Source organism: Carcharhinus amblyrhynchos, chromosome 5 (genome assembly GCF_965287045.1).
Source record: "Carcharhinus amblyrhynchos chromosome 5, sCarAmb.v2.hapA, whole genome shotgun sequence".
Classification (NCBI taxonomy): Eukaryota; Metazoa; Chordata; class Chondrichthyes; order Carcharhiniformes; family Carcharhinidae; genus Carcharhinus; species Carcharhinus amblyrhynchos.
Genome location: NC_137328.1, coordinates 96,560,181 through 96,578,226, shown reverse-complemented (window position 1 = coordinate 96,578,226; position 18,046 = coordinate 96,560,181). Strand labels below are relative to the sequence as shown.

General features: G+C 39.9%; 1 protein-coding gene across 6 annotated transcripts in view; it reads right to left on the bottom strand.

Annotated features, from left to right (window-relative positions):
• fcho2 (FCH and mu domain containing endocytic adaptor 2) overlaps positions 1–18,046 on the bottom strand; it is a 195,385-nt gene that overhangs the window by 69,881 nt on the left and 107,458 nt on the right. For 5 of the 6 annotated variants that reach the window (XM_080189245.1, XM_080189247.1, XM_080189248.1 and 2 more), the window contains exons 11-15: positions 16,612–16,636; positions 7,839–7,896; positions 4,478–4,647; positions 2,943–2,954; positions 352–376 (exon numbers count right to left, since the gene is read on the bottom strand). In XM_080189245.1, coding sequence (XP_080045371.1) covers positions 352–376; positions 2,943–2,954; positions 4,478–4,647; positions 7,839–7,896; positions 16,612–16,636 — 290 coding nt within the window. The remainder of the gene's footprint in view (positions 1–351; positions 377–2,942; positions 2,955–4,477; positions 4,648–7,838; positions 7,897–16,611; positions 16,637–18,046) is intronic. The other variant, XM_080189246.1, reaches the window with a different exon arrangement.

Genomic DNA, 18,046 nt, shown 5'->3' with positions numbered 1-18,046 from the left:
ATCAGAACTTGACAGCTTTCTGTCTGCTAAATTCTCCCCAACATTTACAAAGAAACTTGAACAAAATCAGTCCCAGAATAAACATGAATCATAGATGATTTCAGCAAAGCAAATATATTATGTTACTTCGCAGAAGGTTATATCTGCTTCTATTGAAACCAAGCAATACAGTTTCTAGCAGAAAGCAAAATACACAATAAATGATGAGTTAAATATTTGCAAGCATTTATTTTTTCAGTTTCTCGAACATGACAATCAGGAACCAAAATAGTTTGACAACACAAACAAATAAGTTACAATCTCAGTTGCTGAGATTAAAATATAAAGAAAAAACCTATTAACAATACTTACTAGATGAATTTCTTTTCATTGCATTCTGGAATGAAGAATCAAAATTAATTTCATAAATGTATTAATACTTCAATTCAAATTTTACTCTATGTATAAAACAGAAATAGCAAGACAAGGCAAATTAAGAACATAAGAAATAAGAGCAGGAGTACGCCATCTAGCCCTTCGAGCCTGCCCCACCATTCAACAAGATCATGGCTGATCTGAAGTGGATCAGTTCTACTTTCCCGCTACTACCGCACTAGTCACATCCTCATAGAAATCCAATAAATTCATCAAACATGACTTCCCCTTAACGAATCCGTGCTGCGTCTGCTCTATCAAACTATTCTTTTCTAGGTGCCTCGCTATTTCTTCTTTGATGACGGATTCAAGCATTTCTCCAACTACAGACATTAAACTAACCGGCCTATAATTCCCTGCCTTTTGTCTGCTATCTTTTTTAAACAGCGGCATAACATTAGCCGTTTTCCAATCTTCTGGCACTTCCCCGGACTCCAGCGAATTTCACCTCTGCCATTTCTTTCAGAACCCTGGGATGCATTCCATCCAGTACTGGGGACTTGTTCAACTTCAGTCCCATTAGTCTATCAAGCACTACCTCTCTAGTGACAGTAATCGCATTCAGGCCCTCAACTCCTACCATCCTCCTATCTTTAAGATCTGGCAAACTATTCGTGTCCTCCTCCGTGAAGACAGAGGCAAAAAACTTATTTAAAGCCTCAGCCATTTCCTCATCTCCCACCGCTAAATCCCCCCACTCATCCTCTAAGGGTCAACATTCAGTCTAGCCAGCCTCCTCCTCTTTATATATTTGTAAAAACTTTTACTGTCCTTTTTTATATTTAGTGCTAATTTAGCTTCATAGTCTATCTTTCCTTTCTATATCACCTTCTTAGTCATTCTTTGTTGATTTTTAAATTTTTCCCAATCTTCTAATCACCCACTACTTTTAGCCACTCTGAACGCATCAGCTTTTAATTTAATACTCTCATTTATTTCCTTAGATAACCACAGCTGGTTATCCCTTCTCCTACATTCCTTCTTTACCATCGGAATATATTTCTGCTGAGTACCGAAAAAGATCTCCTTAGCGGGAAGAATCTCTCTACCTCTACCCTATCTAGCCCCTTCATTAACTTATATGTCTCTATAAGATCCCCTCTCAGCCTTCTAAACTCCAATGAGTACAGACCCAGTCTATTCAATCTCTCTTCATAGGCTAACCCCCTCATCTCCGGTATCAGCCTAGTGAACGTTCTCTGTACTCCCTCCAGGGCCAATATATGCTTTCGCAAATGCGGTGACCAAAACTGCACACAGTACTCCAGTTGCGGCCTCACCAGTACCCTGTACAATTGCAGCAAGACCTCCCTGCTTTTATATTCTATCCCCCTCGCTATAAAGGCCAACATTCCATTTGTCTTCTTGATCGCCTGCTGCACCTGCAGACTGGGTTTTTGCGATTTGTGCACAAGGACCCCCAGGTCCCTCTGCACCGTAACATGCTGCAGCTTTTCGCCCTTTAAATAATAATCCCTCCTACTATTATTTCTACCAAAGTGGATAACCTCATATTTGCTAATGTTATACTCCATCTGCCAGGTCCTCGCCCACTCACTCAGCCTATCCAGATCTCTCTGCAGACTTTCCGTGCCTTCCATGCAATTTTGTTTTCCACTCATCTTCATGTCATCAGCAAATTTTGTTACCCTACACTCAGCCCCCTCCTCCAGATTGTCTATGTAAATGGTAAACAGTTGAGGCCCCAGCACCAATCCCTGCGGCACTCCACTAGTCACCAACTGCCAGAATAGCACCCACTGATTCCAACTCTCTGCTTCCTCAATCCACGCTAACACCTTACCCCCAACTCCGTGCACCCTAACCTTTTGCAGCAACCTTTTGTGAGGCACCTTATCAAACGCCTTCTGGAAATCTAAAAACACCAGATCCACCGGTTCCCCTCTGTCTACCGCACTAGTCACATCCTCATAGAAATCCAATAAATTTGTTAAACACGACTTCCCCTTCACAAATCTACGCTGCGTCTGCTTGATCAAACCGTTCTTTTCTAGGTGTCTCGCTACTTCTTCTTTGATGACGGATTCTAGCATTTTTCCAACTACGGACGTTAAGCTAACTGGCTTATAATTCCCTGCCTTTTGTCTGCTACCTTTTTTAAACAGCGGCGTAACATTAGCCGCTTTCCAATCTTCCAGCACTTCCCCGGAGTCCAGCGAATTTTGATAAATAATTACTAAGGCATCCGCTATCACCTCTGCCATTTCTTTCGGAATCCTGGGATGCATTCCATCCGGTCCTAGGGACTTGTCTCCCTTCAGTCCCATTAGTCTATCAAGCACTACCGCTCTAGTGACAGTAATTTCATTAAGTAATTTCATTAAATTAATTCTGTAACTATTGAAAATAAACTGTAATATCCAACTGCAATAACAATATGCATTTATCATTAGCACATGGTCACAAATACATTACAAAAATATGTGTATGTATCTGTACATATATGCACGTACAAATAAGCAAAAGCTCACTAAGTGAGCTTTCAAAGATTAAGAAAAGTTACTTACTGGACTATGTCTCTGAAGTCAGCATGTGAAAAGGGAAAGTAAAAGTAACAAGTCAAATGGTCATCTATGGAATGACATGGTAATATAGTTGCCTAAAGATCGATTTTTAAGACAAAAAATATTTTTATAGCTCCATTCACCTAGCAAGTTTCAACTACACTTTTAACCTTCAATTAAGAATAGTGAAGCCAATAACGAAACTAAACAAAGGTCAATGAAAAAGAAACGATGCTAAAAAGGTGAAAGACGGCCTTCACAAAAGTCCTTCATTCATGATCATGAGAATATTTCCATTGGCTTGAGGCTCTACAGATCAAATATACGTAGCCCAATATTAAGCTTCTCAAAATTAATTTCACTGTATAAAAAATCACTTTACTGTTTCCAGTGTTAACATTTATATTTCTGTTCATTCTTTCACAGCTTCTTTTTCACCCTTTACCCCAGTTCCCCAGGCAACAAAAAGTGCCCTGTAGCTAATTAATAAAAGGTGCATTAGCACAGCTTTATGCTAGTTTTACTAATAACTATGAAGATGTGTTTAATTTCCAATCTGAGCGAATCAGAGGATCTTTTTGGTGTTAATTGAATTGCATAATTTTCACATCCCTCAAAACAAGCTGGTTTCAAAGTGCACAAATTGGTGGCACTGTCATTAGTTGACACCAGAAGCTTCTGAAAGACATAACAGTCCAATTGAAGTTGTGATCAGTTTTGGATGAGTTGTGCCAGAATCAATAATGGGCCAGAAGATGCACGGTGATCAGTTATTCAGCAAAACATTTATTTTAAGATGGCTTTCCGAGAACTTAAATCAAATCAAACTTGGATAAATACCCAAAAGAGGTCAAACATTCACCAGGTTACCCCATAAAATCTATACTATATGGCACAAGATGCCAATTTCATCTTTAACTTCGATTCACACTAAATCAATGCTATGACACTGCACAACAAGCAGCAAAAGGCACAATATTTATCTAATGCAACTGCTTCAAAATTTCCATTGCTTCTTCTCATGAACAGGTGGATTCGAAAATACATATCTATCTGGAAAACAGATAATATACATCTTACAATATATCTTCGAAGCACCAGCCATATTGAAATTTGGCTTCTGATTGCCTAAACAGGCTACATTATAATACTCATAATGCTTATATTTATTAAGTAAAAGTTTAGAAGAAATTATCTTTATTCCTTGACAAATTATTATTTAAAATTACAGTGTGTACATTTTTATACACATTTCCAATGGGCTTCCAAGAACCATTGTTTCCATTAGAGGTTAAATAAGGTAAGTATATACAATGTCCTTCAGAAACTGCTAAAGAGGCTTCACATTGGCCAAAATTCTCCCATCTCGCCTGCTGCAGAAATCGTATCAGGCTAGGCAGAAAATTCGGCAAACCATTTATAGTCCGCTGAGTTTGAGCGGGAATTTTCAGTCTTGGGCTACACACAGCTGGAGAATCCCATTCATTATCTTTAACATACAAAATCAAACATTACTTCCAGATAAAAATATTACTTACAGATGGGGAGGGAGAAAGTGTAATATTCCCAATGGATGCTTTCAGTTCCTCCAATGTGTGGTTAGTACCATTGTTTGGTTGCACAGGTTTAATTTGCACATGGAACTTCCTGGGCTCATCATCATCAGAACCTGAGTCACTTGATGAATAAAAATTGTTCTCTTTGGCATGTTTTCATCAGTTAAGGGAAAGAAATACATACTTTTATAATTGTATACAGGCTATTTATTATGTCCAGATTTAATCTTTCAATCAGCAATAAAAATACATTCAATTCTCTCACAATAATGTGCAGATATGAAATGAGCATTAACTTTACATTCCATTTAACAGGGTCACAGGAATTTTACGTACAGGAGGCCATTTGTCTGATTGTGCCTGCACGAGCTCTCCAAATGAGCATTGTGACTTAGTGTTATTCCCCTGTCTTTTCCACATGCCCTGCACATTGTTTACATTCAAACAATCATCTAAGGCCCTCTTAAATTCCTCAATTGAACCTGTCTCCACCACACTTCCAGGCAGAGCATTCAAAACCCGACACAACTGTTGTATGAATAAAATTTTTCTCACATCACATTTGCTTCTTTGGTAAACTACTTTAAATCAATGCCCTCTAACGCTTGATCCTTTTACGAGCAAGAACAATTTCCACCCTATCTACTCTGTCCAGCCCAATCATAAATATGAGTATCGTATGTAGCAGAGTAGCCATCTCGTATACAATCTCCAGAAACTCATCCCTCATGCCAAACTCTTGCTGGTACCAAGTAGAATAATCTCAACCTCTCCAATCTGTCCTCTTAACTGAAGTGGAACCATTCTTTAAAACTTCTTTTGCGCTCTTGCCAATATATTGATATCCTTCCTATAATATTGTATCCAGAACTATATGTGATACTTCAGCTGAGGTCTAACTTGTGTCTTATATAAATGCAGCACAACTTCCTTGCTCTTTTACTCAATTCCACAATTAAAGACCAGAATACTATATGCTTTATTAATCTTTCTCTTCCCCTGACCTGCCATATTCAATGATCTATGCACTTATACACCCAGGTTCCACTGTTCCTGCACCCCTCAAGAATTTTAGTCCTTATTTTGTATTGTCTCTCCATGTTCTGCCTACCAAAACGTATCATCTTACACTTCAGCCATGATCATAATGAATGATGGCACAGATTCAAAGGGCCAAATGGCCCTGCCTGCTTCTATTTTCTACGTTTCTCCACACTGAACTTCATCTACAATCTATCTAACTCCACCAGTTTGTCTATGTCCTCTTGAAATTCTACACTGTCCTCCTCTCAGTTTACAATGCCTCCAACTTTTGTATCTACTGTAAACATTGAAACTGTCCCCTACACATCACTATCTAGATCATTATAGATCAGGAAAAGCAAGTGTTCCAATACTGATCTGGTGTCCACCACGACAAACCTTCCTCCAGTCCGAAAAATATACATTGACCATTACTCAATGTTTCCTATTTAGTCAGCCAATTTTGTATCTGCATTTCAACTGTCCCCTTTATTCCATGAGCTATAACTTTTCTGACTAGTTTATTTTGTGGCACTGCATCGAATGCCTAATGCTTGGAGTTTTCCAGGTTCCGTGAACCCTAATTTTAAAAATTGATGCCTGGAAATCAGATTTTCAGTCATGGGATGATGGTATCTAGATTAGAAGCACTGAAGATTGTGCTGGATACGGAGGTGAGCTGGGTGGAAGGCCTGCCTGGGATTCTGATACTGTGTTCAAAACTTAAAACATGAACATTCCTCTAGCTATCACTCCATCTCAATGCCCTGCCCATACTCATCTTTTCCACCTCATGACCCACTCCTCACTATCCCTTGTACTAAACTATACTCCTGTACCCACTCCTATGAGCCCTCGCGTCCCCTGGCCAACCTACCCATGCCTTTATAACCCATATGCCAACTTAGTGCCAACTCATCCAGAACCTACCATGGGTAGACCCAGGACCCATACAGAGATGAGATAAAAGAGATAACTAAAATACATCTCTACATGTCACTATATTGAAAAAAGTTATTCATAAAAACCCACTTACTACATTTACATTCCTTCAATTACATAAAGTCTGATAATGGCAAACGTTTCATTCAAGTGCACAATCCCTTATAACAACAAACAGAGTCAGAATCCCACTAGCTGTAAACATAAACTAAAACTGAATGTAACTGCCAAACTGTGAAATGACATTCATACAGCAGTATTCCAGTCATGAAAACCCTCAGGGTTTATGTCAATAGATTGACTGAAATAGCAAGCAATGAATTTTAATTCCATAACATTTTTTTCCAAATATTTAAGGGGCAAGACTTCCAAATGTCTTGACAGTTCCCCCTGACACATCCCCTTAAGAACAGGTCTTCTTGACCGGAATTTTTTACATGTCTGTTGACAATTCTAATGATCTTGACATTAATGCCCATTCCCACCCACTGTGGGAATGGGAAGTGTCACGTTCAGGGACAGGGCTTAGAATGGCTCACTTTCACAGTGAAAATCTAGGCCTAATTGTTTAAAAGGACAGAAGGATAAAGCGTCTTTTGCATATCCCTTGGTACTTCACTATAGTACAATGTACTAAAATAAAATCAAAATACTGCAGATGCTGAACATCTGAAATAAAAACAGAAAATGCTGGCTAAGAACGGTCCTGTAGCAGTGTCATATGGATTCAAAACATTAACTCTGTTTCTCTCTACAGATACTACCAGAACAATTGTGTTTATCCAATATCTTCTATCTTATTAGCGCAATGTTCTACTGTGGGATGTTACTGTAGTCTGCCCACCCCCCGCCCCCAAGAGTTGTATTCCAAATGATTAAAGTTTCAACATTATTTTTAAATACTGGCAGGATATCAAGCACATATTTCCTGTAACTTCCTCCTGTGATAACACTAAGACAAAAACAAAATACTGCAGATGCTGGAATCTGAAACAAAAATAGAAAAAGGCGGATAAAATCAGCAGGTCTTTATAGAGCCAACGTTATGAGTCTACATGACCCTTCATCAGCTCTCACAAAGGGTCATCCAGACTCGAAACGTTGGCTCTATTCTCTCTCCACAGATGTGGTCAGACCTGCTGAGTTTCTCCTGCTTTTTCTGTTTTTTGCTCTGGTGATAAATTTGTCAGAGTGTTTGTCTGTAATCTGGATGCCAACACATTCTTGGGTGGTGCATGCCAAATCCTAACCATTCACTATATTAGAAAGGTAGTTGTAGAATAAGTGGTTATATCCCTGTAACAATCTGTTTAATTTCCGTTCAAGTATCAACAAAATGAAGATAAGTTTAACAATGGATGGTTCAGGTTAAGGATATTAATTTGATTCACTTCTGGCTTGATACAGTAACCTTCTTCATCCACCTCTGGGATATTCTATTGGGGACAGAGAAAGACATAATTGTTAAATGCTAACAATGAGGACCATATTTTTGTATACAAGGACTCTGCTACTTACTGTGATTAACATAGATCAAAAAAGTAATTCTAGCTGTAAACATCAACTAAAACTGAATGTAAAAGTAAAGTTTATTTATTAGTTACAATTTGGCTTTACATTAACACTGCAATGAAAGTTGCTGTGAATATCCCCCAGCCATCAGACTCCAGCACCTGTTTGGATACACTGATGGAAAATTTAGCATGGTCAATGGACCTAACCTGCACATATTTCGGACTGTGGGAGGAAACCGGAGCACCCGGAAAAACACCACACAGACATGCAGTATCGATCTGTTGAAGATTTTGTGCTGTGCCATAAAACTGTGTAATTTTTTTTCTTCCTTTATGGATTTAAAAATAAGGTAGTTTGAGCAACAAACCTATGAAAAAAGAAGAATTTCCCATGATCAGCAGCATTAAATGGACCTTTCTGGCAGAAAAAAACTTCTATGAACCAACATATGTGAATTAGGAGCACGAGTAGGCCAGTTGGCCCCTTAAGCTTGCAGCGCCATTCAATAAGATTATGGCTGAGCTGATTACAACCTCAACTCTAATTTCCAGCCTACCCTCTCGATAACCTTTCACCACCTTGTTTATCAGGAATCTTTCTACCTCTGTCTTAAAAATATTCAAAGACTCTGCCTCCACTGCCATTTAAGAGGTACAGAGTCCAAAAACTGAGAAAAAAAAATTCTTCTCATCTGTCTCAAATGGGTTATGCCTTACTTTTAAACAGTGACCCCAGATCCAAATTTTCCCACAAGAGGAAACATCCTCTCCACATCCACCCTGCAAGGCCTCTTAGCCTTTTAGATGTTTCAACCAAATCAAGGTTCCTGTTTTCTATCTCCCACCTGTTTAAATGAAAAAAGTTACATTTGCTGTTTTCCAATCTAATGGAATCTTTTCCAAATCCAGAGCTTTTTAAAAAATTAAAACCAACTCTCTCACTAATCACTTATTTGAAGACCCTAGGGTGACGTCCATCAGGACCCATGGACCAGTCAGCCCATAGTTTCAAGCATATCCACTTGAGTTTGCCACCACTAAACCACATCAATTAGTATTACCACCACTAAATTCCACATCATCAATAGCCTGAGGTTCATCACTGACCATAAATTTAACTGGACCAGTCACATAAATCCTCTGACTATAAGAACAGGTCAAAGGCAGAGAATTCTGCAGTATTGCACCACCTAACTTCCCAAAGGTTTTCCACCCTCTACAATGGAAAAGTAAACAAATGTTACAAAATACTCCATACTTGTCTGGATGACTGCAGCTCAAGAAGCTCAACAATATCCAGGACAATGAAGTCTGCTTGGCTGATCTCATCAATCCATCACCTGAGACAATTACTCCCTCTATTACAGGCACCCAGGCCCTGCAGCGCATGCCATTTATAGAATGTACTGCAGCAACTCACCAAGACTTTTTCAGCAGCATCTTCCAAACCTGCAGGCGTAAGAACAAGGCAGCAGGCCAGTGGGAGCACTAGGTCAAACACTGCCTCAAAAATATATCACATTTGGACCTCTTGGCCTTGCCAGCCCTCTGAAAAAGCAATTTTGCTCATCCCACTCTCCTATCTGTACCTTTCTGTGTAGTCCTGCAAATATACTGTCTTCTGATAATTCCCCAATTCCCTTTTTGAAAGCAACAATTGAATCTGCCAATGCATTCTTAGGTGGTGCATATCAGATCCTAACCATTCACTGTATTAGAAAGGTTATATCACAGGTGGCTGTTCAGCCCGTCATGTCTGTGCTGACTCTCTGAAGGAGCAATTCACAAATGCCACTCCCTGTCTTTTGCTCCATGCCCCTATTATAAAGCCCTGGATCCCTGTAGCCTTTTTAACCACTTTCTCAACCTACCCTCTCACCTTTACTGACAGGCTGGACCTCTAGGTTAAAATCTAGAGCTATACAATAGGCTCCATATCCACTACTATGAGGACACAGAAGAAACAAAGTGCATGGATTAGTTTTTGAGAAATCTCAAAAATAAAGCATGAATATTACTGTAGACTAGCAGTAATGGGCACTCTTGGGCCATCATGATTGTGCCAGTTCTTCAAAACAGCTCTCTGCTGAATCCCGCTCCCTTTTAGTTTTATTGATGGCAAATACATAGAAAGGAAGAAAAATTCTCATTTGTAGGTTAGATATAAAACACACTGTCTCTGACTTCTCCTGAATGGGATACAACTGATATTTAGGAAGCTTACACAAATCCTGATGCATGTCACAATATTATACACAATGTTCTGCAAGAAGGAATGTCAATGAGCGAAATCATGCAAGAGAGTAGAGGATCTGACGCAACTTGTAATTGTTCTATACTGTCCTAAAAACTAATTCTCAATTGCACATTCACTCAAGTACTTATCCAACTCATCTTCAAAGTTTTACAAACAATTTGCCCCAGTCCCTCCTCATCTATGCCACATGTTCATTACCTATGTGTAAAATAGGAAACCTAAACTTACTATGCAATTCCAGTTTTCTAAATCTGAACCTTTGCCCCAGCTGTACTGTTCTGGAAATCTAGATTATATTATCTATGTTCAATTTACCCATTTCTTTAAATACTTGGAAAACTCCTCCAAGTTTCCTTGTCCATAGCAATCATTTAGCCTCCTGAGCTCATTGTTCAGTGCCTTAATAAGCATATATGTTTGTTTGTCCTTTTCCACTTACATCTCTAATATTGGATGTAAATGCAATGGGATAGTAGCAAGAATTGTATACGAAGGTATGGCTGTACCAGTTAGTGCGTTATACAAATTTGGCTCCCCATGGATTTTGTGCTAGACATCCCAAGATCCCATAATCTTTCTTTACTGCTGCCACAAACGTCAATGTTAGTTTTGGTGAACAATCCATCTGTCCAACAATATTACAACAGCAACGGCATTAATAATTTCCATTTAAATAGTGCCTTTAAAGCAGAAAAATGCCTCACAGAGGTGTGAAGTCAAGTATCCCCATTTTTTTCTCCTACATGGTGTCCTAGAGTCTATTGCCATTTAACACTCACTGGTCTGAGTCTCATCAACTTAAATTGGGCCACATTAAATGTAACTTCAGCCATTCATTAGTCCAGCTTCCTAATCTATCCAGATCACTTTGTATTTGGTTTAACACTTCAATATGGTTTGAAACCTCTCCCAATGAGACATAATCTACAATCTCTGCTCTGTCTCCAACTCCATATCATTTAAATATACTGTAGTTAGGAAAAGCATCAGCATTGATTCCTATGATGCCATGACCTCTTAAACTCAAACACAACTCTAATCGCAGCTATGTTTTACTTTCTCTGATTAATCTTGTTTTAAACACTTAAGAAGTTTTCCTTCATGTCTTCTTAATTTGTGGATAAATCACTTGTGCTGCGCAATGTAAAAAAAATCTGAGAGTATAACATAAATGTTAGGAAAATGGTGGCAAACCATATTAGCAGAGACCTCTGAATAAATATCCATAGGGGTTTGTTTACGTATGAAGCTTTTGATGCAAGTTACTCTGCAATTCAGCCTTTGATCTCCAGAAGCATTTCTTGAATAAAATACCATTATTATAAGTACATAATGGCACATATAATGGCAGGTGGAACCTAGACAGATAATTAGGATTATGTTACACAAACAATCTTCTGTCATTAAGTATGTAACACTTGGGTAATAATCTTAGTTCTGCAAGCTGTAGACACAATAGCAGCATTTCTCAAGACTGCTCTGATTACTATAAGGAGTCTTTGATGTCTGATCGCCAAACAGTTTTGGCCACCATCAACTTGCTTGGCAAATGGTATAGGTGCTGTGTAGTCCTCCTTTTCTTTCCCATTTCAATAATTCAATTTACCTCCAAGTGGTTCATCTATTGTCAGCATCTATCAGTCCCATACCAATTAAATGCAGAGTAGAGCACCCTCTACCCTGTTCGAGTAATATGCCTCCGCCCAAACCAAGAAAGATTCCACCTATTTTTCGTACATTGTGTGATATTTTTCAATTCCTCATATCAGCAATCCTGTAGTCTATAAATAAAACTGTCAAACAACGGTTACTTTGGGATGTCATTTAAATTGTAACATTCTTAAATAATCAGCAGATAGGAAACAGACAGAAGATGCCTGGGCCAGGGTTCTCTGGGTCTGTTCATCTCAACTAGGAATAACAGGGAAGTTGTTTCGACTGGCAGGCGAAACTAGAACTAGGGGGCAAGGCCTCAATAAGGAGAAGCAGATTTAGGACTGAGTTGAGGAGGAACTTCTTCACACAAAGGTTTGTGAATCCGTGGAATTCCCTGCCCAGTGAAGCAGTTGAGGCTTCCTCATTGAATGTTTTTAAGGCAAGGATAGATAAATTTTTGAACAGTAAAGAACATAAGAAATAGGAGCAGGAGTAGGCCATCTAGCCTGCCCTGCAATTCAATAAGATCATGGCTGATCTGAAGTGGGTCAGTTCCACTTTCCCGCTTTCTCCCCATAACCTTTAATTCCCCTGTCTATCAGAAACCTATCTACCCGTGATTTAAATATATTCAGTGAGGCAGCCTCCACCACTTCAACGAGCAGAGAATTCCAGAGATTCACTACCCTTTGAGTGAAGAAGTTCCTCCTCAACTCTAATCTAAACTGAACCCACCTTATCTTGAGGCTGTGTCCTCTAGTCCTGCTATCCTTTCTAAGCAGGAAGAATCTCTCTACCTCTACCCTATCCATCTCCTTCAATATCTTATATGTCTCTATAAGATCCCCCCTCAGCCTTCTAAACTCCAACGAGTACAGACCCAGTCTATTTAGTCTCTTTTCATAGTCCAACCCCCTCATCTCCGGTATCAGCCTAGTGAACCTCCTCTGCACTCCCTCCAAGGCCAATATATCCTTCCGCAAGTGTGGCGACCAAAACTGCACACAGTACTCCAGCTGCAGCCTCGCCAGTACCCTGTACAGTTGCAGCAAGACCTCCCTACTTTTATATTCTATCCCCCTCACTATAAAGGCCAACATTCCATTTGCCTTCTTGATCACCTGCAAACTGGGTTTTTGCGACTCATGCACAAGGACCCCCAGGTCTCTCTGCACCGTAGCATGCTGTTGCTTTTCGCCTTTTAAATAATAATCCCTCCTACTATTATTTCTGCCAAAGTGGATAACCTCACACTTGCTAACATTATATTCCATCTGCCAGGTCCTCACCCACTTGCTCAGCCTATCCAGATCTCTCTGCAGACTTTCCACACCCTCCATGCAATTTGCTTTCCCACTCATCTTCATGTCATCAGCAAATTTCATCACATAACACTCAGCCCCCTGCTCCAGATCATCTACATAAATGGTAAACAGTTGAGGCCCCAGCACCAATCCCTGCAGCACTCCACTAGTCACCAACCACCAACCAGAATAGCACCCATTGATACCAACTCTTTGCTTCCTATTAGACAGCCAATCCTCTATCCACGCTAACACCTTACCCCCAACTCCGTGCACCCTAACCTTCTGTAGCAAACTTTTGTGAGGCACCTTATCAAACGCTTTTTGGAAATCTAAAAACACCACGTCCACTGGTTCCCCTCTGTCTACTGCAATTAAGGGTTATGGTGAATGGGCGGGTAAATGGCACTGAGTCCACGGAAAGATCAGCCAAGATCTTACTGAATGGCAAAGCAGGCTCGAGGAGCCAAATGGCCTACTCCTAGTTCTTATGAATCCTGATGATGTGTTGAGTTAGGCGAGAGGGCCAAATCGGGATTCCCACTAGGCACTGATCCCATGTCAATTCTCTGCCTCCTGCCCACTGCTGCTGTAGAAATCAGGATCAAAACCATTCCGGATGTGAACGATCGCAGATCATTTAAAGTAATTTAAACGTAATTAGTGGGCTTGAAGCCTGATTCAATGGGCTCCCAGATTCTTCATCCATCCAAGCTGAAAGTACTGCAAGCACTGAATATGCCTGGTCCACTGAAGTGCGAGTCCGGCCCTGTGGACTCTGAGGGGGTCAAGAAGTGAACTGTAGCCTCCAGCTGTCCACCATGTCCCTCTGCCAGGTTGCAGGAATGGATTGGGGGGGGGGGGGGGGGGGGTGCGGTGGAGGGGCCTCGCAAGGCACATGGCACATGGCGTGGATGTTCGAGAGGACTCAGGCTTAGGGGAAAGGGTTCACCTTGGACTTCTTTCCCAGGGTGGTGGTCTAGTGGCTGCACTTGTCCTTGTTGCCCTAGAAAAAGTGGTGTTCATTCTCAGGATGGCGATTTCAGGCACCATTCTGGTAAAGATATTCATTGTTGTCCATGTCCTTTAAAACCTTTGAAGTGCCCTGGTCACTTTGATATACATGCCCCACGGACACCTGGTATCCGTCAAAATCACTGCAGCACTCCATTCCACATTATGATTGGCTCTGGTTAATCTTAAATTCTAGGCGTTAAACTACCTCTTTATTGTGTTCTTATAGAAGATATGTCAGTTTTTCCAAGACCATTCCCTTGCTTTCTCATTTAATGCCCAGCTGCTCTGAAACCTCTGAAGTTCTTTGATTGACAACGGGGATTGTGTTTCACTGGGGAGTTCCCCTTTTAATAGTGAAAGGGTAGCATCTGGTATCTGGCTCTTTGAAATGCTTTGATTGACAGGTTGGGAATCACTTGCCCACTGGCCAGGAACTTTGTTTTTTTCCCTTTGGGTTGAATGCATTTCAAGTGCTGTATTTGGTTTTAAGGCAATGTTTATAAACATTCTGTCTTTGATTGACGCGTTGGATCAATAACCCACCAGTCATGACATTTCATTTCTTCTTGCGATGCATTCAACTGTGAAGGGAAAGAAAAACAAACAAAGCTCCTGTCCAGTGGGTAAGTGATCCAACCTGTCAATCAAAGCACTTCAAAGGAGTCAGATACCAGATGTATTCTTTCATATGAATCATAAAAAGCCCCTCGAGCTTGCTCCGCCATTTAATATGATCATGGCTGATCTCATCTCAGCCTCAAATCCACTTTACTGCCTGTTCACCATAGCCCTTCAAACCTTTTCAATGGTAAAAGGGGAACTCCGTAGTGAAGTCAACGTCCTGAGAGTGAACAACATTTTTTCCAAGGCATCAAGGACAATTCCAACCACTAGACCACCTTTGGAGATACTCCCTTTGCACCCTGGCAGAGCAAAGGGGCACAAGGGCACAGCATTCACCTTCCTGCATCCCCTCAAAGTCCATGGTATCAGGTCAGAATGCCAGGGAGGGCTGAAGGGGTGAGGCCTGAGGGGACCCCATCTCAGAGTGTCTCTCCTGTGGGATGGGAGGTGAGGTCTCTGGCTGGGAGGAGTGTCAGGTCACCATCAAGCTTGAGTGGTGTGGGTGGGGGCCCATTCTTTCAGTGGTAGGGACGAGGCTTCCTCTCTGCGTTGAGGGATTGGGTGCTCCTCTTGCCAGTGGGGGTCGCCATGTCTATTGTGGGGGGAGAGACGCCTGTCTCTCAACACTGAGATTGGGGCACCCTTAAAAAGGACGTCCTGATCTCTGTAAAGCCAGGCTGGCCGACCAATTTTGCACTACAAATATTTTTAAATGCTTATGGTAGAAAAATCCCACCAGATAGGCGCTGCTACCGCCAGCTGGAAACATTCTGGTTTTCCCCCTCGCGGGACCACTTAAGAGTGCAGTGGGTGAACTGCACTCCTGATTTCTTCACCCCATTACTCTGGATCAGATTTGAATTCAAAGTGCTGAGTTTCAGGAGTGAAAAAGCCATGATTGTCAATGCATAACCAAATTCCTTCAAATAAAACGTTAGATTTACTAATGTTTTCACTGGGTAATATTAAAACGGTCATAAAAATAACCTTTAAAATGGTCACATGTTGTTCTGATGAACCCTTTAATTTAGAATGCTTTCCACTTGTCTAATATCATTGGTGAAAGATTGAAGCAACTCATACAAACGTGAACTAATTTTAACTAAAGATCAACTGGAAGTCCTAAAGATCAATCTGGGCCTTCTAAGCACAGATGCCTATTACTGTAACTTCCACGGCTCACATGGATCATTTTTCTTAAATCCTCTTAAGTCAGTTAAGTTGCTATACCAAGTGGAGCTTTCCGGGTTATTTTTATAGAGACAGTAGAAGAATTGGTTGGAAAAGGAGGGAAGGGAAAAACTGTGTCATCTGTCAGGCTGTTTAAGTTGGAATTTCATCGGTCAATTATGTTTGTAGTGTGATGCAATTTCCCATTATGTAAATGTATTCTGCGCTAGCAGTTAATAGACTTATGTTTGAAAACTGGAAGGTAACACTTAGCTAGCAAGTGGCATATTTCTTTGAAACTCATACACCCAGCACAAAAAACTCATTGCTTGAAAATGACACAGCAATTAAAACTTCTAACCGTTGGTCATTTATATGCAAATCTCTGTTTGCTCGGTTGATCAATTTACTGAGACATTCATCAGATGTATTACCTGATTATTTATTTATAAATCGTTCTCATGAGTTGAGCTCAGACATTATGGACAGATAACTCTTTTCCAATATTTTATATGCAGCAATTTATCAAAATGATACCCAGAAGAATGAGACTGATTCTATCACCAAACTGTTCATAATTAAATTTGTCCCTTTGCTTGATTTACTTACAACAGAATCAGCATCTGGAGATTCTCTGCAGAAGGAATAAAATAAAAAACAAAATGTAATTGTTGAAAATATTTGAATCATAAATACATAAAAAGAAAAACGCCAGTTGTGTTTCAAAACTGGAAACACTTGCTTTGTTTTTAGAAGATATATTCCTATCTGTAATATTGTAGAACAGTTGTATATACATAAAATAGTTATCCAAATATATTTTAAAGGTTTGGACTGAAAGCCATAGATGTTATGGTAATTAATATATTCTGAGAAAGACAATAGAACAAATAAAACACAAATTGAAAACGTGTGACAAAAGCTACAGTCTAATAAGAAGGGTATGATGTGAATTTTTAGCTAAGCACTCAATTATCTGTGATTGCATAAAATCATAAGTGAAAAATCATCAATTCTAAGATGGAATTATTGCTTTAAGTTCACTCCCAGATACCATCCTATTCTATAGTTTGTTAGCAGTGCATGCTAAGTACAGCAGAGCTGACTGAACAATGGCAAGTCTACTGAGCACATGCAACACTAGACAACTATGACAGCAATACAATTTGTTTCAAAACCAAATACAGAAAATGATAAACATAATATTTTCCATAATAAAACAAAAAGTGCTGGAAAAACTCAGCAGGTCTGGCAGCATCTGTGGCAAGGGAAACAGAGTTAATGTTTCGAGTCCAATATGAGTCTTTTTCAGAACTCTCCACAGAAGCTGCCAGATCTGCTGAGCTTTTCCAGCACTCTGCTTTTATTTCAGATCTCCAGCATTTGCAATATTTTGTTTTTATAATATTTTCCAATCTTGAGATGCTGACTCATAATTTGGAAAACTAGAGTCAAGGTGTACGGTGCTGGACATCACCAAAGATTAAAAAACGAAAATAGAAAATTGAATAAATCACAAAGAAACAATGGAGTGATGCCAAACTTGGGTTTTAAAAATCTTAAGACTGCTGGCAGGAGGAACAGCTGAGAGAGCAAGAACTTCCAATTCTGGTGGATATTTTCCTACTTTCTCCCTTCTACAGTGGGCACTCACTTCTTTAGAAGGCAAAGTTGAATGGCACTTGTAATTGGGAATTGTTCTCAAGTCACTCGAGCCATATTTAAACAGCTCAACCACCATGCTAGAATCACTGCCTTCCATCACACATCTCACGAAGCCAATGCCAACCAATAAAAATTATTTACACATTTGCTCCAGCTGGTCGGTCAGAGGATCAAGGAAGCCCAAGTTTAAAAAGATTTTTCCCCAAGTAAGCTTAGCAAGTTTATCTTGCTGTCATTGGTTATGCAAGACCGTCATGCCAAGCGTTAGTAAAAATCGCAGGGCACTACAATAATATAAAAGCAACTCTTAACACTACTACTGACAAACTTCCGGAAACATTTCTCTTTGTTGAAATTTAAAGTACAGGAGAACGAAAAT